This window comes from Astatotilapia calliptera, chromosome 23, assembly GCF_964374335.1.
Source record: "Astatotilapia calliptera chromosome 23, fAstCal68.1, whole genome shotgun sequence".
Taxonomy (NCBI): domain Eukaryota; kingdom Metazoa; phylum Chordata; class Actinopteri; order Cichliformes; family Cichlidae; genus Astatotilapia; species Astatotilapia calliptera.
The window spans coordinates 14,750,440-14,772,855 of record NC_137443.1 but is presented as its reverse complement, the minus strand read 5'-3'; the positions used below and the strand labels follow the sequence as shown (position 1 = coordinate 14,772,855).

The following is a 22,416-nucleotide window of genomic DNA, read 5'->3' as shown; positions in this document are numbered from 1 at the left end:
CCTTCACACACCGTGCTGACGGATGTATGAACACCTCTGCTTGGAAGAGCCATACTTGTTCAGTGTTTTTCTAATTTAACTGTCATGAACTTTAACATTTACATAATAACTAAAGACTGTGGATTCTGAGATGTAGCTGCTGGAGTTTTCCAACATCTCTGAGCACTGTACAATCTGACCTTGAGGTGAATTTGCAGGGACATTATGTCAACACACGTCCGACAGCTCGAGACCAGCAAACTGCCAAAACCTCTGCTTTTGTAGAGGCGCTCACACTTGCTGATAATCAGTAAATCAAGTACATTTAATTAGCATATGGATTTCTTAATTTCTGTGGGAGCAGTAGGTAGTAGTAGTTGTTGTATTGCATCTTAGTGCTTCCCTACTGGGTAGATTTCACAAGAACCTGTGCAAATATCCCTTTGTTTTAATTTTTTATTTTTTATCCCTGTCAAACATGACATTTGCACATTCCTCCACTGAGTTTAATATATGCGTTATGTGTTGTGCTACTGAATTTAGTGTCAGAACAGGTAAGAATCACCTTTTATTTAACACAGACACACATACAAAATATACAGCACAGACTTTATAATTGTGATTACATTTGAAAAAGTAACATGAAATTAGGCCTGAAACCGGTCTTCCAAATTAAAGTAGAGAGAAATAAAAAATGAATGCTGAATGTAGAAAAGTTATCACAGAGCGTATTAAAACAGACATGGTTCTACACGTAGTCAAACCTCTGGTTTGTCTGCCTTTCATCCATACTCTGAGCTTTGTAGGAGTCGTTGTAGACGGGCCGGGATCTGGTGTCAGGCCTGTACATCGTGTTCTGGGAGGCAGCTTTGTAGGCCATCCCATCATACCTGAGGGATAGCGTCACATACATCAAACACTGAAAATATAATCTATGTGCGTACTGTATTTTGCCCTATTTTGCAGTTTTCACATCTCTGCTACTTTATTGTTCAGGAACAGAGAGGTTACTGTCCCTACCAATCTTTTTAAAGATCACAAATAGTTATAAATTACCGGTGTTTCTCTGGTGTCATTGCACGGCAGGCCAGGCACATCAAGATGCCACCGATGAACAAGATAGCGCCACCGATCCAACCCACGAAAAGTGCAGGGCCAAAAGTATACCTGAAAGATTATTAAGGTTAAACATTACCAAAATTAATTCAGCAGGTAATATATTACTATATATATATATGCTAATTTCAGTTTATCTTTACCTTGGCGTCAGAGCTCCCGTTAGTCCACCAACATTGCCTGTACTGCTGAATCCACTGGCAAATGTAGTGAACTGAAAACTTTGTACAATCAAATTAGCAAAGGCTGACACCCCAGCAATCCCACAGACACCTGAAAAAAAAACCGAATTAATGCTGGTATTATCGCAAAACCGTTCTTCTTCGATATCACCTGAGCATTGTTAGTGAAGTAACCTGCAAGGAGAAGCATGATCCCAGCCGACAGAGTCATGGTGGCTTTCAAGTTGTCCTCCATGTTCCCCATTTTCAAGCACTTCAGCGAGAATATGGCGATCAGTAAGCCGATAGCGCCAAGGACGATCCCAACAATCATCAAGGCTCGGACGGCTTGGAGCAGAGCTGAAAATCAAAGTTATGACATTTAGCATATGTTTAGGATATATCTGTTTGTGAGATTGGTATTACCTTGTAGATACTTTAAGATTTATCAAAAAGAAAATGAAAAAAGAAAAAGAAAATGCTGCCAATTAACTCAATGAGTTTAAATAAATAAAAGATATACAATATTCAAACAACCCAAACCTAAATATATTTCAAATGAGTAGAAAATTGAACTGTATTATAATACATAAGTTCAAATTTTAGGTTTAAATATTTCTGGAGTGTTGCAAGTTAAGCATGCATGTTAAAATATCTTCTTTTTATGGTTAATGTACTGCGCTGTATGTTTTAGAAGGCAACACTGTGCCTTGTACAGCTTCAGTTATTATGTACTAAAGGTAATATATACAAAAAATGTGATTATGATTTGACTACGCAACATTATATTAAAAGGTTTAAATTAACTTTTACTCAGCATCATTTATATTCATCCAGTCATAATCAGCTCTTTTTAAAAACCACTTGAAGTTTTGACAATACATTTCGCTAATTATATTTTTGTACTTTTACTTCTGAGTACTTCTTTGATCATGGCCACCATAATACAAATCACACACTAGAAACTAATTATAACTGTAAGGTAGCAGCTTCAATAGTTCAATATATTTTGTCACAGGAAAACGGCAGGTCGGCCATCATTAAAAGTTTCCGCTGAAGATAATATCTGGCATGAAAGAGACAAGAGATATCGTCATTAGAAACTGAACTTGCTTTTATTTTCGTAATTAGTTTGAAACCGTGGTTAAAATGAGTAAAATGTAATACAAAAAGAGATCAAGGTGTTTTACAGCATAATACAATCAACCATTATGCAAGGATTTCTACCTTCTTCTACATATATTATGGAAATATATGAATCCATAGACATACAAGAATAACTGGGCTGAATTACAAGTTTAGCAGTAGTTCTAAAAAGTCTCTGAAAGGGGATCAAAATCCCCGGCAATAATAAATATATTAGTTTTACTGATGCACATGTGCATCATGAATAGAGGCAGGAAAAGCCCGACACTCACGGCATTCACTTACAATTAAAATGTTTTAAAAAGGGAGAAAAAAAAGCACATTACAGTTATTTTCCAGCACTCATAAATCAAAGCAGCGTGTGGTGAAACACACTGAACTAAATGCCATCTTTCAGCGTCCTCAGATATTGTACCTGTATTATTCTAGATTTAATCCCTTAAGACCTTATATACAATATGCTCTACACTACATTCAGCTGTTAAGTACAGAGTGTGGAAATGTACTTTACATTGTGTGACACTCTGCTAAAGCTTGTGCTTGCTCAGCTAAGCTTTGGATGTCTCATCAAATTTCTATTTGATTCCGGAGAGACACCATCTTTTCTGCAGTCGACTGCATTTTTATTCCAGGGCTGGTCGGAAAAGTGGCAGGGGGTGGAAATGGGGGGGAAAATCTGCCCTAAAACCTCCCAAATATTCTAAAGTACCTTCCGAGGTCCTTTAGAAAATGTTCTCCTTAATCCGACATGTCGAGAAATATTTGATAAATGTCTTTTTCTCTTGGAGTGTAATTCTCTTACCTGGCAGGCCAAGTATGGTGAAATAAGGCCGACACTGTGTGGTACCGTACGTCGTCCCTACACACGACTTCCATAAACCAGAATAGGTATAAAAATTTGTTATTACTGTAAAAGATCGGTCTTGTAAGCTCCACTCGTCCATTGTTGTTGCAGCCGATATTAAAAACAGGCCCAACGTCGACAACATGAATCCTATTAACTGGGTCATTGTGGCAGCCATTTTAGATGTTCCACTCAAACTGAGTTACCACCAGAGTCAGACAGTCATGAAATGGCAGTGTTTGACTGCTGCCTGCTGTTATGTAGGCTTCGACATGGAACAGACCTTATCTGATGTTTACCCAAGACTTACTTCCAGGTTCCGGGAAACTGTGGGGAGCACATTTCCCCTCCTTTCGAAACAGGGTGTGAAAACACACGCCAAACATGGTTCTTTGTATTGTTCTTCTTTCTGAATTAATATTTAAACCACCTACATGTATTGCATAACCCCCCCCCCCCAAAAAAAAGTCAATTTCATTTTTTTGCCATGTCCGTTGGTATTATTGATTTAAAACATACCTGGCAGGCCGAGGATGGTGAAGTATGGTCGACACTCTGTGAAGCCGGAGCTCTGCCTAACACAGGACCTCCACAGGCCCGAGTACGAGTACACGGCTGTCACAACGTTGTCAAAGAGGTCTTGTGTGGCCCACTGGTCCATCCCCGTCGCGGCGATTATTCCCGCTATTCCTATCAAACTCAGAACGAAGCCTAAACCCTGACACAACGTGGCCGCCATGCTGCCGTCTTCTTTCTGCCGCTGGAAACCGTCAAGTGCTCTCAGCTCAGCCTTTCCTCAGCACTGCAGCTGTGTTTGAATATGATATCGTCCAGTATGAAGTCTAAAAGGACTTTACCAGTAACCCCGCGTGTTTGCACTTATGTACAGATTTGGGTGGAGCGTATCAGTATCAGTGTCGATTAATGTTGGTAAGGAGTGTTCGTCGTGTAGAGGGTTGGAAGTCTGTTTGTGAGTTTGTGTAAATGGTCTTTGAAAATCTAAAATGAGGAAATGATGATGGTCTGTTGGTAAATTGGTAAAAGGAGGTCATTCAGCTTCTATACCAGATTTGTTGGGTAGAAATGGTAAACAGACAGGGCCTTATATAGCGCTTTTCTACTCTTTTGGAACACTCAAAGTGCTTTATACAACAATCATCTGAGTGTTCGTTAATCTAAAAAGAAATAAAGTTAGACCACTTCATTTGATTTTAGATTAACAAACACTCAAGGTCATGTTTTAGTCATGCCATGAAATTGATCCTTTTACACTATTTTCTTCTGCTTTAAACACGTCACCACAATAAATGTGTCACAAGAATGACCTACTTCCTGATTCTGAACGAATCTGAACACATAGTGTGCAGACTGTTTTTTATAACTAAGTCCAATAGGTTCTTTCTACCTGGACTGTTCAGACTTGGTTTGGTCAGATTTGAGTGACAGTAGCTGGAAAATGAGGATCATACGTTGCTGTTTTATAAAAGTAAAGCCAAAGCCAAACAATCCAGAACAATACAAGACAGTCAGATTGTGGGGACTTGGCTCAAGAGGGGCGTGCTCACATTTGGACCTTGAAACTGCACAGTCAGGCATTACACAGCAGACTCTGATTGCAAATGTCAGCACACGCCTCTTGAAAGTTTCAAAAAACAAGCAGTCTTTTAATATTTAATCGTAACGTCATAAGCACTTTCTGCAAAGTTGTTAAGCTAGCCAACATGCTACCATTCAAAACTGACAAGAATCTTTCAGGGACCATTGATCCATCTACTGTTTGCTAAACCCTCAACAGAAATGGTCTCAGTAGAAGGGCGACTGTCACAAAAACAACCTCAAGAATATTTTAAGGAAGAGGAGAGAAAACGCCAAGAGGCCAAATTCCCCAAGAACTAAATTGAAAACCATAGCAACAGGAAGTGATGAGTATATGTGAAACTTTTGGATTGAATCATCACTTACACCCCCCCCAAGAATGATGCAGGAAAAGACAAATATTGGAAAAATCCAAATTTACAGTACAAACAATACAAAAGCTGTGTAAACAATTTCATATTGGTGAGATGGGATCCAAAGTATTTAGCTAATGATTACAAAGGTTTCAATGAAGTACGACCCTTTTTTGTTGTAACATAACATCATCTCAGTTTCTGGTCATATTTTTGTCCGAGATATGTTGTTATAGTCACGACATAACAAGAAACAATAACGAGAATGATATCATTAAGACAATCTTGTAAAGATGAGGACAGTTTTTCTGGTTTAATACGAATCAGATTATTTTTATTCTGTTATGTTATAATTGAATAGATCAGTTTTGAAAAAACTGCAATAAGCTGCCATGTACTTGGACTTGTTTTCTTTCTTTTAAATAACTGACAAAATTAGGTTATTTCAGAACAGGGCATGCGGGTTTAGGCCATGTCCTGAAGATGGGAAGCCCGGCGTGTCAGTAGCTGTGAGATGTAAATATGCTTCTCCCACTTACTGCCGATTACTTCTGTCTGTCATCCAAGGTAGCACTCAAGCATTTCACTCTGTTGATTCACTCTGAATCTTTCCCCAGGAGAGGTGAACAGAAACAGCGGTCGGAAATAAAGCATTAAAATGTGCTTGTACCCACAACAGTTTTGCTTTCATCAGCTTAGATGATTGCATTAACATGGTACTTTCAAGATTTATTTTGAGCGTAATTCTTCACTAAACTGTATGTTAGACTTGTAAAAATGATTTCAGTTTAGAAGCACAACATCTGCAGATTAAATATTGTTCTATGCCTCTGCCAGGCTGTTAAACGATACTGGATGACAGCATTGTTGGGGTGGGTGCTGCGTATCGTTGTGGCACCAGCAGCCAGTCAGGCGAAAGTAAATACTGATACGATTGTAGTGAACTGAAACCAATTTGCCTGTGGCTGATATGTCGGGGAGAACATTTGAGACACCGGGACTGAATCGAAACTGGGTTGGGGCCTTGTTCGGAGTAAAAACACAGCCTCTGCCGCTCAGTATTCACACATTTATATATAATTTCTTTACTTTTTCATCTTTTCATTTGACATTAAAACTGCTGTTGCCATGATTTCGTAATTTCAAAATAACCTAAACACAGTTTCAGCCCTTAGTCTCAGTGCAAGCACACAATTAATACACAAACTAAAATAAAGGAAATTAAACCTAATAAAATACAAGAGAAGAACATTGTTAAAAAACATTAAACTACACCGCCTCTCTGGCCTCTTTTCCCACACAAAAATTACTCCTGAAAGTTTTCTGAAAACAAGTCTAATGGCCCACCCAGTGAAATGTACCCTTACATAGGCGGCCAGATTTGATTAACATCCTTTGAAATACCAGCAGCTAGTAACAGGGTGTACTAATGATTTTTGCTGTCTGCTGGGCAAAGCCATTTATCCCCCAGCAGGCCAAACCTTAAGCAAATAACTTCTCTAGCTTCTGCTAGAACCACTGTTTACTTATCACGAGCTGCCCATGAAAATGCACATAAAAAGAGAAGGTACTTCACAGAGATTTGTTCACTGAAGGTGTTTGTTCTGCTGTGAATAAGACTGTAAGAAACAGCTGACATTGCCTCCACATGTCAGTAGGTCTGCAGCCACAAACTCTCACTGTACCACTCAATACTCAATACTCAATACTCAAAACCTAAACATCTACATTAATGCACAAAATGTTGATATTTTCCTTTGATCCATATATAGCTAAGCAGACAAAAGAGTAATTAAGAAACATGCATTTTCTCACAAAATAAACAGCTGTAAAAATCATCATACCAACAACTTGGAAATAAAATACCGGCTTATTACTATAACATATTTGTGTCCAATACTCCTTTTAGCCGTGTTTGGGTTATAGCAACTTGGGGAAATGTCTGAGGGGTTTAATGGCCAGCTACAAACTTCTTCTGGATTGAAACAGGGATGGAAACCTTTCAAATGTCGGAGTCGAAGCCAACTAGACTTGTTTTATAGCTTCATGAAGATGTTTCATCTCTCATCTAAGAGGCTTCTTCACCTCTAAGAGCCGAAGTGAAGGAACAGGTATTTAACACCTATGCATTTCAACCTTGGAGGTAGTCCTGAGACATGTCACATGATGACCTAGGCTGTCCTCCTGTGAGTTATTAAAGTCGTGAGTGGGGGTTGAATTGCCAGGGAAGGGATCGCAAGACTGAGTTATAGCTGGTCTCAAAGGCCACCACCTCTGTTCATTGATGGTGAACCATCACTACCTCACTGGGAGTGAAATTCTTGGTGCTCCCCATCACCTTTTAGAACTGATAAAGCCTCCCGGATGAGAGTGACACATCCTCATGAACCTGCCTTGAACTCAAGTATTCAGTATTGAGAACTTACACAGACACAGTTGAGAAGGTAGATTAAGAAAACCCACATGTGTCAAAATCTTTTTCAGTAAATTTAGGAACGAGTTGTACTTGAATACCTACTTTAGCACAATGTAGCTAAAGTAGCTCACGTTTACCCATATCTGGACCAATGTTTTTACTCAGCTAGTGCAAATTTGGTCTGAGGTGGTGGGTTGATAGTGTTTTCAGAGTGTGAAGGGCAACAGCTGCACTCCTTATAGACAGTCCTGGCTCCTATGAGAAATGATGGTGAAGACAACAAGCTGCAACTCTCCTGGGAAGAGTCCTCCCTGGTGAAAGTAAACGTCTCTCCGTCTAGCTGCAGTTGCTGTTAGCATTGCAAATCCTTGTTTGGAAAGACATGTTCGTGATTCTGTGAATACAAGAGGTTTTCTTGTGGTGCATAAAAGTCGCAAAAGATCATCAGAACTCATACTCTGTTGACTGTGAATGTTTTTCACTGGTTTTTGCCTGGATTCAAATGTTTAGTTGAGGAGTTTCAAAACTTGTATAATGACTCTTTGTTGATGCAGTGGATATATCTCATGTAGGAGGGGATACAGCACAATCTGCTGCTGTCATTTTCTATAACTTTTTTTTTAAAGGAAAAAAAAAGAGAGAAAGTTTGGAGACAAACCTTGAAAGAAAATTTCCACACCAACTTCTATTTTGAACTCCAGTCAAGAGCTCCATTACCACTCAGGCTACAATAAGAAAACACTAGAAAGAGATGTGCTGAAATGATGAAAGGCTGTCTCAGAAAATGGTAGAAAAATGGCCCATTTACTGTCCTCCACCTTTTGGGAGTCTAAATGGATTTTTATTCAGCAATCAGTGCACTGCCTCCTGACGAACACTAGAGGGCAGAGTGAGTGCAGAGAACAGAGGCTGCGATCACAGCAGGGAGCTAACTTGCAGGGAGTGTGATAAGGAGGGCTTTCACGTTACAGGGCCTGGAGTGCTGTTTCTCTGAGGGCATCGAGAACTTCAACAAAATATGAGCAGGTCAGAAGGAGGACAATCAGCATTTCGGTGCATTTTCCCTCCTGTGAATAAGGCGGCGCATGAGCGAAATCAGTATGAATTAACAGTGTTGGTTAAAAAAAGAAAAAAAGCAGCTTTAACAGGAGCCAGAAGGCAGTGTGAGTGGTCTAGCTGTGGTAAATGAGTAACACTCACCCACTTCAAACATCCTAACAATGAACGCTACCTGGGCAGCCAGGGAGATGAGCACAGCCCCCACAAATCTGCTACATTTGAAGAATGATAGAAAACTTCAAAAATCCCTGAGCAATTAACCAATCACAGTCCAGCAGGACAGTGTGACAGAGTGCACACATCATTGGTCGACAGGCTCACATCCGTTATGCTTTCAGTGGGGCGAGATCTAAATTAGAGAGCCAATTAACTCTGCTAATAGCCCTCTCCTATTTAATCTGGAAGACAATGGAGATTGAAGAAGAAGCTTTTACAATATCCTCTTTCTGCCACGATTCTGAGGGCCCGCGTTTGCCTCCTTGTTTTCACTTCAATTAGCCCAGTGCTTTCTATGATTAAGTACCTATAATTATTTTTCAATTAAGGCTTTGATCTGGTGTGTACTGTATACAGCTCCTTAGCGTGCTTGGAAGAATGAGGATGAAACAGTAAATTTGTTCTCTTCTGTGTTGTGTTGATGAGGGTGCAAGTGAGATTAAGCTGCTGAGAGCGAGTGCAGCCCCAGAACTCGATCAAGATTCTCACCAGCGTTAAACTTTCTTTGGTTCTTGTTCTTTGTTGGCATTTACGGAAGTAATGTAGCGTTTATTTATTTTTCCATGCTGGAAAAAGTGGAAATGGGGGAAAAATCAAATTCCCACAACACCATTATTGGAAAAAAAAAAAAATACGATTTATAAGCTGTTGGTGGAGAATGTTTTCTCAAAAAGGAGTAGAAGCAAGCAAAAAAAAAACCAAAAACAGAATACAGCCAACCAGATAGCTCCAGAAATAAGCTTGAAATTATTCAAAGTAAAAGTATTGCAAGTTTTTTTATTTGTTCCACAGAAACATTTGAGACCTGTGAATATGTGTAGGTTGTAGCAGCTCCCATGCATAGACTTACCTGAGTACCACCTTGTGTTAATTTGATTACTACTATCAATAATTCCAATTTTATAGAAACTTCATGGCTCAACCAGTTCAAATTTTTAAGGCATATGCAAAACAAAATAGCTCATTTAAGGGGAGCTATCTGCTTATCCAAAATCAAATACAGCAAAATCCAAAAGGTCAGAGGTCAGGTTAAAGGTGACAGTGCCACAGAAAGGAAAGCCGATCTATAACCACAAGATAAAGTAAGGGAAGTTACTTTATCTTGTGGTTCTAAAATCACTTCAGCATATTTCTTTTAAATTTTCATTATAAAATATGATTCATACTTTTTATTAATGATTAAGTACTAGTACATGAGTCAGGTATCAGATTAAATAAGAAATCATGACAAAACTCTAGCCTTTATGCGAGTGGTAGATAGGTACAAAACCATTATAATAAGAAGCAGTTTTATGGTTAAAGGATGTGTATAACATGGTAACTGGTAGGTAATAAAAACAAATAGGTTATTATTACAGTCATTTTATGCACTTCCTTGGATGCACGTTCTGTAACAAGCTATTTTTCAGGTAAAATTTTAACCTGTAAAGTAGCTAACCACTGTATAATATTTCCTTCTGAAATCTGGAGACTTTAAGTATGAAGTTGTATGAATGTTTTTAAACTAAAGCACTGTCTGTCTTAGTTTCCTGAAAGACCACAGTGTGCTCTTTGGTGTTGCATTATAGGCAGAGGTAAAGATCAATAAAGATGTCAGCAAAACAAAACAAAAAACAAGAAGAAGTGCTTGATCCGCTCATGCACAACACGGCGCTTAATAACACTTATTATAATTCCTCTGTTTACCTATAGCTACCTGACCCAGGAGGTTGATCAAAAGCGGCGTGATGTGCAGGGTAAAATGACAGTCTGGGTTAATTATCTGTAAAGCCGCTGGGATTAGAGGCATTCGCAGTAAAATGCAACCCTCGGGGTGGTGAAAAGGTAAAACGCGTTTTCTGAAGGGAAAGCCCAGGATCTACTCTTAAACACACTCGCCCAAACAGAGAAGCTGTGTTAGAATGACTGGATTTTATCTCAGCATAAACCAAAGATAGCACCATGCATTCATTGTGTGATATTGTATTTATTTATTTATTGCAAAAGTAATTAAAGCATCCTTAAAAATATTTTGTTTCATTGCAATGCTGCCCTGCAAGAGGGTCATGCAGTGCATGCCGAAACTCACCAGCATCTGTTATTATAGTAAGTAGAGTTTATTGATGGAGATGATGATCCAACATATTAGTAATTGTTACTAATTAGTTAAAATTTGCAGTAGCCAGTCACTGAAGAATTCAAGATGTGCACATTCGTTTTCTATATAAGTAACACAAGGCTTAGTTATATACGCACAGAATAAAACCAGTGCAGCTGGTAACATCATCACTAAATGTCTCCTTATTTCACATCATTTAAAATGCAAGCGCCTCTTCAGATGAAAAAATAAAAGTTTACATGTTGTTTAACAGTTCCTTAAACACAGTCCTCCCCCCAAAAGTACACAGGAATCTCACAAGTAATAATTTAAGATCTTAAGACGTGTCTGAGGGAAGAGTTAATACACGGACAAGGCAGCATGCACGCTGCCAGTGCAGCCAGTCAGAATAAAATGCAAATGAGGGAAAATCTTACATGGATTTAACAAGAGCAAGAACAGTTTTTCCCAACCAAAATCCATCGCTTACACAACATTTCAAGTTATTGATACATAACTGAGGGAGACCCTGAGTTCATAGCTGCGAAGCTCTGAGCACTCCAACTCAGCTCTCTGCTTCTTTGAAATGTTGCTTCATCTTAAGAACGTTTACATTACCTGACTGAGGATGCTAAGGGTTAAAGGTGTCATCGTTAACTTCAGCTTGAATTGACCTGTTTTTCTTTTCTTGCTGGTTTTGTTTTCTCCTCCGAGCAGGTAGTTGATGTAGATTTGAACTAAATTTAAGCTTTTGCTAAAGTGCCTGAAGTTTTATTTTTGAATCCTTGGGAGCAGAGATCCATTCATCTATGCGGAAATCATTTCCTAATAGATTTAAAGAGAAAGAAAAACTTTGACTAAAATTCTAGCAGTAAGAAAACACTCAACACAAGCAAGATCGAAAAAAAAGAACATCAATGGCATTTATGAGCACGTCAACCTCTTATTCTTACATTCAGGCCTACTTCCCGTGTTTCAAACTTTTCTTCTTGCTAACTGAGGGTGAGAAACTGAAATCCGCTGAGAGATGAGTAATTAACTCCTTTACTGTAATTAAAACACTAAAGTCTCTAAAGGGTGTCAGGCTCCTAATGAGATGTGACATTTTAGAGTCTCTGCGTACCCAAAACTGTACTGTCACCATGCACTACGTAAGGGAGAGGAAGTGTTCGCAGCTGGGCAAGGAGAGAAAAAAAAAGAAAAAAATAAATAAAAGAAGAGTGGAAGTAAGAGGAAGATGGGACGCTTTCATTACCCTAGAAGGGTAGAGAGAGGAGGAAATAATGAAATATCAGGCCTTTGTGAAAAATAGAAAAATAAAAATGGGAGGTGCAGGTAGCGAGGAGGAGGGGGAGAAAGGAGGGGAGGCAGGAATTGTGTCTGAAACATTTTGTATGACCTCCTCCCTCGCCCATCCATCAGGCAGGCTGGCTCATTATTCTAACTAGCCAGTTCTTTTCTTCTGTTGCGGGACGCCATCAGCTGCAATCTGCATGCCAATTATCGGCCAGACCCCCTGATACCCCTGCATGGAAAATGATCTGTCAAGGAAAAAAAAAGAAAGAAAGAAAGGAAACGAAAAAGCGAGAAGGCTCGTGCACTGTAGCCCCAATCTCTCTCCACCCGCCCACCCCCATCTCCCTCCTTTTACACTCCATTCCACTCGCTCTGCTTTCCTGTACAGCAGTGACAGGGCTTCCTAGAAAATTAATCTATGGAAAGAGAAGAAAAAAATTATAAATGTAGCTATTCTCCCACTCCGGCCGCTCAGTTCTCTGGGCTCCGGAGGGCAGGGGAAGTGGAGTTTGTGATAATTGCCAGGGAGAGGGGGGCGATAACAAAGGGACACTCTTCCCCTGAATGTTACACTAAGGGCAAGAGGAGCGGTCATGAAGCAACCATCATGATTTTTACGCTCCCAGGTATGCACTCTTCTTTTCCCCTTTCATTCCCTTCTATTTCATCATCAAATTACAGATGAGATGAGCAGCCATTCCTGATCACTCTCTTGATCTCTTTACTGTGCCGAATAGACAGAAACAAGAATAAAAAAAATCGGATGTCAATGGGCCGTGTTGTAATCGCTAAAACTTCATGAACTCTGCCCCCACCAACAAACAAAGCCTGAATGTGTATAAAGAGAACAACTGACCATTTTGTCGAACCCAGCCTCCCCTTAGGTCCTGTTTCTGCACCTGTCACCTTCATATTCTTGCACAGAACCATTTACATTCATAGCAGTGCAAAAGACTTTATAAGATCTGTGGTTTCTCTCATGTTTAATGTCTGCCTCGTTTTCAGTTGTTTGCTTTCCTATAAATGCTAAAGCTAAATATCTGATTTAAAAGATAGTCAGTTTTATAATTTTGGAGAACACCTGGCAGGTGCATTTAGGATTTTTTTTTATCAACATTTCCACCTAATTAATTTTAAACAAATAAGTTCTTAGATGCTTGATAAAAGATAAACTGAGAAATTCAAATACAGATTTATTTCTGTTTGTTGGACCTGCTGAAGCAAAAACAGGATAGTGTTACACTGAACAAGGCAAATGCCTTTGAAGAACAGTTTAAAGAATGTGGCAACAATGCAGTTAAACACTGTTTAAATCGTTCTATACAACTTTGATCTATCATTTTATATTGTAGGTTAAACTCAAACTCAGCCAGTATTGATCTGTTACAGTGCCACCGCAGAGATGCGCACTGCAGTGGCTCAGATCCTATTTGGCAGAGCGAACGTTCTCTGTGAAACTAGGGGAGTTTGTATCCTCTACTGCTTCTCTTCAATGTGGGGTTCCACAGGGTTCAGTTTTAGGCCCGCTTCTTTTCTCTCTATATCTCCTACCCCTTGGGTCTATTTTCAGGAAACATGGGATTTCTTTCCACTGCTACGCCGATGACTCCCAGATTTATTTCCCACTTAAAAAGATAAATGGCTTCTCAGTAGACCCGCTGCTCAGATGCCTTGATGAAATAAGGACTTGGATGGCTTTGAACTTTTTACATTTTAATGAACAGAAAACAGAAGTGATGGTTTTTGGTGGCGCTTCTGAGGCCACTATTATAGATCTTGGTTCACTGGCACAGTATGTTAAACCAGTCATCACTAATCTGGGAGTTAAAATAGAGGCAAATCTTAAACTTGAAAGCCAGGTCAGAGCTGTTGTAAGATCTAGCTTTTTTCATTTGAGGGAATTAGCCAAAATAAAGCCTATCTTATCGAAACAGCATTTTCAGACAGTAATCCATGCCTTTGTTACTTCTAGGCTGGATTATTGTAACGCACTTTATTTTGGGATTAGTGATGCGTCCATTAGGCGCCTGCAGGTTGTGCAAAATGCTGCAGCACGTCTTTTAACTGGAACAAAAAAGTTTGAGCACATTACCCCTATTTTAATTTCACTCCACTGGCTACCTGTACATTTTAGGATTGTTTTTAAAATTCTCTTATTTGCTTTTAAATCTCTTAATGGCCTGGCCCCCCCCTACCTCTCGGAGCTACTACAACCATATACACCTGCCCGTTCCCTTAGGTCCGCCAATCAGCAGCTCCTTAAGGTACCGAAAACTAAGTATAAATTTAAAGGTGATCGTGCTTTTGCTGTAGCTGCTCCAAAGTTGTGGAATGATCTGCCCTTGCATGTTAGGCAGGCCTCTTCTGTCTCTGAATTTAAAAGTCTTCTTAAAACATATTTATTCGCTGAAGCCTTTGGCATTGATTAGAGGGGTTGACTCAATTTGTTTTAACATGTTTTAATTTATTGTATCTATTTATTTTATCGTATCTCATTTTAATTTTCTTTACGTATGCTATTAACATGTACAGCACTTTGTGAAACCCTGGTTTTATGTTAAAGTGCTTTAGAAATAAAGTTGGTATGGTATGGTATGGTATCTGAGGAGAACAGAGCATCACCTTACTGCATGTCAGAAAGAACCAAAGGTCCAAAGTACCTGGAGGTTTTATTGTCATTCCAACCATGTGCAATGGTACACGTTCCTCCTAGACCACGGTGCTACATATGACATATACAGTTTTTTACAGACGCTAGGACACATTTCTCAATACTTAGGTCACGTTTGCAAAACACAGTGAGCACAACAGAAGTCTATGTGGGCTAAACTGAGGACCAGTTATCATTGTTTTGGCACAAAATGCATTCAATGACTACATCTCTCAAATTTCATGAATTATCTTCTCACTCAGACACAACAACTGCCAAAAATCTTTGTACGGACAGGACATTTTGCATGTGCTTACATACTGTTTTCAAAACTGTTAAACTTATGGCCAAAACAATAACACAATGCAAAACTTGAAAAGACAGCAAAATCCAACAGCAATATTTTATTGAAACATATTTCCAATCTAAAAATGCAGTTTAACCAGCCACAGCTGATTCTCATTGTAGATGAACATCTACACAGATGTTACTCCTTCAATTTCATTACAAAAGGAGACAACTGCTGAATAGGTTTTTTTGTGATGTAAACATGGACCCAGCCAGAAATGGAGTAGAATAGCATTACTATTGTATGTGTATCAGTGGATGGTGTGTATACAAATTCTTGTATTTTGGGATTACTTAGTGCAAAAAAATAAAAATACATAAACAAATATTAACGAATTCTGCATGATGTCTGATTCATTCCAGTAACATATATTGAAATTATAAACAGAGATGTGTCCTTGTTTTACACAAGAAAACACTGTGTAATGCTACATGTTGTTAGTGTTTTTTAGGTCATTGTTTTGTGGGTGACAAAGTGTATTTGTCGGCTGTCAACCTTTGCTAGTGTTCTGGAAGAATGAGGTTATTTGAGACCTGAATGAAGTGTTTTGGTAGTTGTAGTGCATTTTGAATGTGAAATGAACTGCTTTGCCAAGCTGACGGTCAGTTAGGAGGATTGTGTGAAGAGTTTTGCAAAAGTGACCTAAGTATTGAGAAATGTGTCCTAGCGTCTGTAAAAAACTGTAACACACAATCAACACAGAACTTCATAAAGTGCAATGTGCAAAAATTGCAAAAATACAAAGACAGTGCAAAACCAGACAGGACAGAACAATACAGACACAAGAGACAGTGCAGAAGCAACAGTGCAATCGAAATGTGCAAAAAACTGAGTATCGTGCAAAAAAAGTCACTTGGAGTATGAAGGTGTGTGTGTGTGTGTGTGTGTGTGTGTGTGTGTGTGTGTGTGTGTGTGTGTGTGTGTGTGTGTGTGTGTGTGTGTGTGTGTGATTCTGTGGAGAGATTTTAATAAACTAGCAACGGCATTTTGACGCCTTGGTGCACCTAAAGGCAGCAAGACCCTGTGCAGTAATCAGTTCATAGAACATTGCATCTAGCTAACACACATCTTCTGCATTTAAGTATTTGTACATGTAACTCATTTACTGGTATAGTCAGGGCAGTCCAGGTTACCTAACCTAGTTCTTCACTCTTCAAACCTTTGCTAGTAGCTGTGAAGTTTGTTTTAAATGTGACAGGCTGAAAGAAAACGCCCCAGAACGACATTTTCTTTCATTTAGTTTGCTTAGTGAGTGACCATCCTGTGACTGATATGGTCAAGAAAGAAAATGATAAATTTGCTTAATGTCCAACAAAATCATGTAAGTTTATAGATGATTTATAAATGCTGTGATTTTGGTTGCTACTTGTAGCTAAAGATTTGTATGAACAGCAAACCAAGAGAGGCAGTTTCATGACGAGACCTGATAATGTTTTTTTGTGAAGGAGTTTAATTACTGAGTCAATGAGAGCAATTTACAAGCAGTGTGAAATGTACATTCATTATAATGTTATGATGCTCTTGGCTACAGACTTGTAATCTGTTTTTTGAGTGTTTTGAATATTTTATATTTGATTACTTGTATTTGTTTAGTCTCGGCTCTCGATTGTCTTCTGGTGTCTTGTCGTCATGTCTTTGTCTTTGTTGCGTGATTCCCTGCTTGGTCACTACCTGTTTTGTTGGCCTTCTGTCTCTTTTGCCCATCATAGATGGCAAAACACATGTAGAAATCTCATTCACCCTCTTCATTCACCTATGCAGTGAGTTCTATGTAGAAGACTAACTGCTGAGGTCATCAGAAAGATGCTCAGACAAATCATGACAGATCGACTTACATCAAATTCTTGTGACGATGCTTTGACGCAATACGCTGCAATACCAAGCCTGCTCTTCATGAGGCATGTGCACTACATTTGTATAGCAATACTCACAATAAATTCAATAAGGGCTACACAATTTTAGACACAACAGCAGTCCACATGAGCGTATTATTCAGTCTGTGGTCAATTTGATTTGCTTTATGACTGTATTTGTATTGTCTTCTCATTGAAGCTATTTGTTTGCGAGACGATTAAGCAAATCATGACTTCTGAATGGATGAAGCGATCAAACAACAGGACGCAATCATGACAACACAAAGTTTACCGTCTTGTCTTAAAGCAAATCCCCGTTGTCCCTTCCTTAAGAGATGAGGCAATGAATATATGAGAATGACAGCGGAAGAAAAACACACATACACACACACAAAGCCAACCTGATCCTGATTTCTAGCACTGAAGCCAAGAGAGGAACAGCCACTCGGCAGAAGCAGCGGAGAATTGGGTTTGCTCTGTCTGCCTTTGTGGTGCATGTGTGTGAGCTTTGATTAAAGACAGAAGATTCTTTAAGCACATTAGGGCCATTTTGTCCAATTGTTTCACGCCCTCTTCCATATCCACCCGCACAAAAGATACAGACTGCAGCACAAAGCGATGCTCACCCTCTTTACTGTGCTCTATCACACTGAGCAGGCCCAGCGCAGGCAAGGACCAGAGGAATTATGCTCTTGTACTTACTAGTAGCAGCAGGAGCCTCAGTGTAATGTCTTATCGCTTTAAGGGCAGATGAAGTATTGACACACAACGCCAAAAGAAACCAAAGGTACCACGTAGCCTCATGTTACGAGCCAAAAGTTCTATATTCTCAACTAACAGCTCTAATCAGACATTTACATCTGATTAGAAATTCTCACAAGGAAAACTGTAATATATTGTTGTTAATACACTTGGTTGCACCAGCACTGATAGGGTCAGGTATCCTATAGCCTGCAGTGCACTTGTATAAAAAATGTGCAGCGTTAAACCCACAGCATGTGCATTTCATTTGCAATCATTCCCTAAATTCAAAGTCTCGGGGTCTGACGTGGAAACGCAGCGAACAAAACTACATTTCAATATTCACAGAGAAGAGGAAAAATGACTCTGTTAGCATACTCAGTAAGAGAGCTGAACCCCGGCCGGCCAGCCACCATACCCTAGAGTAATAATTAAGAATCCTGTCGCCGAGTTGTCAGTAGTCAATTACACCTCCTGTTCACTCGGGCGCACAATCTGACTGCAAGCAAAACGAAGACACTGGAGCTGTCATCAGAGATGGAGAAAGAAGGAAAATGACTGAAATGAAGATTACTGTGGAGTGGGGATTTTGAGCAGGGTTTAACAGCCTCTGTCAGGAGGTGAGTGCTGAATGCGAGTGACCAAACGCCCTCCCAAACATGAAACCATTATTGCCGATTACACAGAACGGGGACTTTGGTGGTGCATTAATTGAAGCTTTGGCTCGCATCAGTTTCCAATTACTTTTATGCTAGCCTACGGTTAATGCGGTGACAATGGATAGTAGGAAGACGCTCCACAGACGGAGGACTGGATATGAAATGAGGGAGGTTCTTGTTCTCTCTGTGAATATAGTCAGATTTGAGAGGCAGAAAGACTGCAGTGCTGCTTCTTTGCTGATGGCTATGAGAATATTCAGCATACAGAAATGGTTTAGGCCAAACACCAACAGCTTCAGCTCATGATGGCCCAATATCCTGCTGCACCAAACAGCTTCCACTTGAACCACATCCAATCATTTAAGAAAAGAGTCACATTATCTTTTTATTTAGTAGAAATTAAAATTGTTCTAATTTATCTCTGATTAACACAGTTGCACCACACAAGGTTGCTATTATGTAAAAATTGGTTTGAAAAGGTTTTCACCCACTAACTGCAGGTGCAACTGAACAGCAACTTAAAAACAAAGCAAAATTGGTAATGCATGACCTTTGCAGACATATGAGTATAAAAGATATTGTGAAATACAGTCAGCATATCGTAGCATTATAATGGTAATGAAAAAAGTAAAAACTGTTGGTTAGCAAAGTCTTACGAGCTTTATGTTCTTTCTTAAATCACACAAACAGCCAGTTTTAATATATGTATGCACATATAGATAAAAGAAAGTAATGCTTTCCTTTACAAAAAGTTTTAGTTGAGTTTAATCTATCAAAATGCATTATTTCTGGTAACAGTTACAGCTTGAGCTTTAAAGTTTTTACTAGCTCAGCACTTTCTTGTGTTTCAGCCGTGCAGCCTTTACACTACACTAACAAATCAGTGGTTGGAAACAGCATCACAATCCAAGTTTTTGCAACTGTTTACAATTAGTTTGCAAACTGGTTGACGGCAACAGTCAGCGTCAGTCTTCAAATAAGTTCTGGTGTCTCAAGATGGTGATAAAGGGCAATGAAAGGGTGCCAGTTTGCCATCAGTTTGTGACAGAATGGAATCAAGTTAGTAATTCCATGCAATCCGTTTGTAATGATATGGCAATTAAATGTGTTAAATCCACAAAAATTCTTTCCTCTACATAAAAAGAAATTTGTATTAAACAGAAATTGACATTCACTCTTTACGTCCAGAGTTGAGCCAGAACCTCATAGATTTGATACCAAAATTCAGAAACGCCTCCAGAAATGGCGATGTAGTTGCTGCACGAATGCAATTTAACCATAAAATAACACGGGCACTCAGCAAGCTTGATTTTATAAACAGAATACAACCAAGTGGCAACCAATCGAGTTGCTGCGCAGATGAGTTGCGCTCATCTGTTTGCTTATCTGAATTGGACAGCAATTATTTGTTAACCAATCTGAGAGTAACTGCAGTCAGTTTAAATCAGACCACGATTATTTGGGGCAAAGCTGTCTCCCATCACATGACCTGTGCAGTCGCCTTGTATCAGAAAGTGGTTGTCCAGAGGTTTAGTGCTGCACAGTCAACCTCTGGGCAACCAAATGGTAAGTGTTACTAACTGCAATCACCTGCAAGGAGGATGCTGTTTTATACTTTAGTGTCACTGAGCAGTTTGCTACATTTCATCTATAAAAGAAGCAAAATACTGGAAAAAACACCATACAAGTACTTCAAGTCTGATACCTTAAACTTTCCTCAAAATGTAGTTGTTCCTAATACACATAAACTAAGCAGCATTTTGCCCCTTGTGGTCTGAGCCAACCTGTTGTTTGTGTTCTTGTTGACACTCAGTGTACACTTTTCTTACTTGAAATCGTGACTTTTTTCACTTGTACCCAGTCTTCGTGTCTCAAATACACATGAGAAGCAGAAAACCAGGGCTAAGAGGCTGCTAAATACTCACTGGGGATTGTGTGCCTTGCTCATGGGTACACTTACAACACAAGTATAAAACATTTTTCCTCCCTGCCTGCAATATTTCACCACAGCAGAGTTTTCACACTGACCTACTTTTGTTCACTCTTTTCCCACTGAAAGATGAAGTGACTGTAATTATTACCACTGCAGAGGGCCACATTTATTGCCCTAATGTATTATTAGCTGGATTTGCTACAAACAGATTAAACAGAGGCAAGAAAGGCTTAGGTAATTTGATAATTGCTTTCGGCACCTGTGTTTTGTTCTCCTCTCCTCTGTAACCGAGCAGAAAGAATCCCTCAGCAGAGTTTTTAGCTTCGTGGCAAAGGCAAGGGAGGGTTGCAGAGGAGTGGCTCAGCACCCCGCTGTGCGATGCGCTGAAAAGGCTACGCTCTCACGTCTGCTCCACATTTGCCCCTGCTCAGCATGTCTTAGATTCAACCGCATCCAGATTTTTATCACAATATGAATTAAACCTTGATTTTCTGTCCAGTCAGCAAGTGAGCTCCACACCGCTTCCCACTCTGGACAGGCAATCGGCAAAGGTATGCAGAGAACCACAACACAAACTGACTACTTTTTCCTTCCTTTTTTTTGGTGATGGCCTCAAAATTGCTATAAAGGCTCTTGACAATGATTTATATTTATTTATTTCATTTTTCATCCATCCTCGCATTCAAAGCCTTTCTGTTTCGACCTGGTCTCTGTGGATTCCTGCTTGCAGTAGGGAAAAAAAAAAAGAAAATTAAAATCCATCAGCTAATGTGTCGCCTGGTAATGAAATAAGAATCTGACACTCTCTCACATTGAAATGCAAAAGAGGTGTCCTGGTGTTACCCTAGCAATTTATCATAAAAGCCAGTGAATTTCTACTTAATATACATGAGGTACAGTGAATTATTACAGGGCTTGCCATTATAACAAACTTCTCAAAGTGTACAGACAAAAGGGTCAAGTATATTATTTTCCCTTACGTCACTCGGATGGATGATCTAAATGGCTTTCTGAAGTTGGAGAATTTCATACTTTCTTTGAATATGTTTTATACTTTGTCCCATTTTGCACAATGCAACCCTTTTTACCCTCTGTTCCCTTTTTTGCTGGCGAGAAAATGGAAGAGAGAGGGAACAGAGAGGCAAGGCGAAAAATGTCACCTGCTAGTATCTGAGTGCTTTTCCACAGCTCTAATTCATCTCTGCCAGCAACGTGTCTCTGCTGCGTTCCTTTTCTTCCCAAACTGCACTGAAAAGAGTCCACCAATCCGCCCAGTCATCAGCCTCTCTGCTTCTGTTTATAAAACGCAAAAGTTGATATTAAGCACGGAAAAAAATCCCACTTCTTGCAGTAAAAACCCCTCAAAAAACTCTTGTGATTAATCATTTGTTCTTAATCTCGCGATTCCGCCTGTTTAAAATAATCAGCATTTAACAAAGCTTCTGATTGATATATGAGCTTACCACATTCAAAAAGTGGAGTCATTGAGGCACAATGGTGAATAATGCTCAATAATATCAAGTGTGCTGTACTGTGTCGTTTGATTGATGAGTTTTGTCAAGCGATGGCCTAAAACAGTTTATGCGTCTGTCAAATTAATGATAAATGAAAAGAAAAGCTAATATCACCTCAGCCAGGATTCGTGTTCATGTTGCCAACATCCTCCATCGTAGTTGTCGATATGTCCAGCTCATTATAGTAAAATAATGATAATGTTGTAACTTAAAAGAAATCCCGTGTATGGCTTGATAAAATCCAACAGCGTCAATGAAGTGTTATTCAGCTATAGTCAATTATACACATTCCTTTATGAATATTTAATTAATAATCAAAGACCACACTTGAGCACTGATAGGTTAGCTAACTGGAAAAAGGAAAATGCATTATAAGTGACAGGTCTAAGTGTTTTTCCTCCAGACTGAGAACTGTCACATCAACACATAGTGCATGTAGGCACTGTTAATGTATAATT

The 22,416-nt window shown here is 39.3% G+C and overlaps 2 protein-coding genes across 3 annotated transcripts in view; one reads left to right on the top strand and one right to left on the bottom strand.

Annotated features, from left to right (window-relative positions):
• Positions 1-22,416, top strand: part of LOC145424414 (uncharacterized) — a 70,985-nt gene that overhangs the window by 356 nt on the left and 48,213 nt on the right. The gene's annotated exons all lie outside the window — the stretch shown is intronic.
• Positions 535-4,100, bottom strand: LOC113016372 (claudin-18). 2 transcript variants are annotated; one of them, XM_026159158.2, is made up of 5 exons: positions 3,766-4,100; positions 1,452-1,616; positions 1,239-1,368; positions 1,036-1,146; positions 535-869 (listed from the first exon to the last, which is right to left on the bottom strand). In XM_026159158.2, the coding sequence occupies exons 1-5, from the start codon at positions 3,983-3,985 to the stop codon at positions 728-730; spliced, it is 768 nt and encodes a 255-aa protein (XP_026014943.1). In that variant the 5' UTR covers positions 3,986-4,100; the 3' UTR covers positions 535-727. The 2 variants fall into 2 exon arrangements, with proteins under 2 accessions (XP_026014943.1, XP_080153841.1); XM_080297715.1 differs by lacking the exon at positions 3,766-4,100 and adding an exon at positions 3,205-3,493.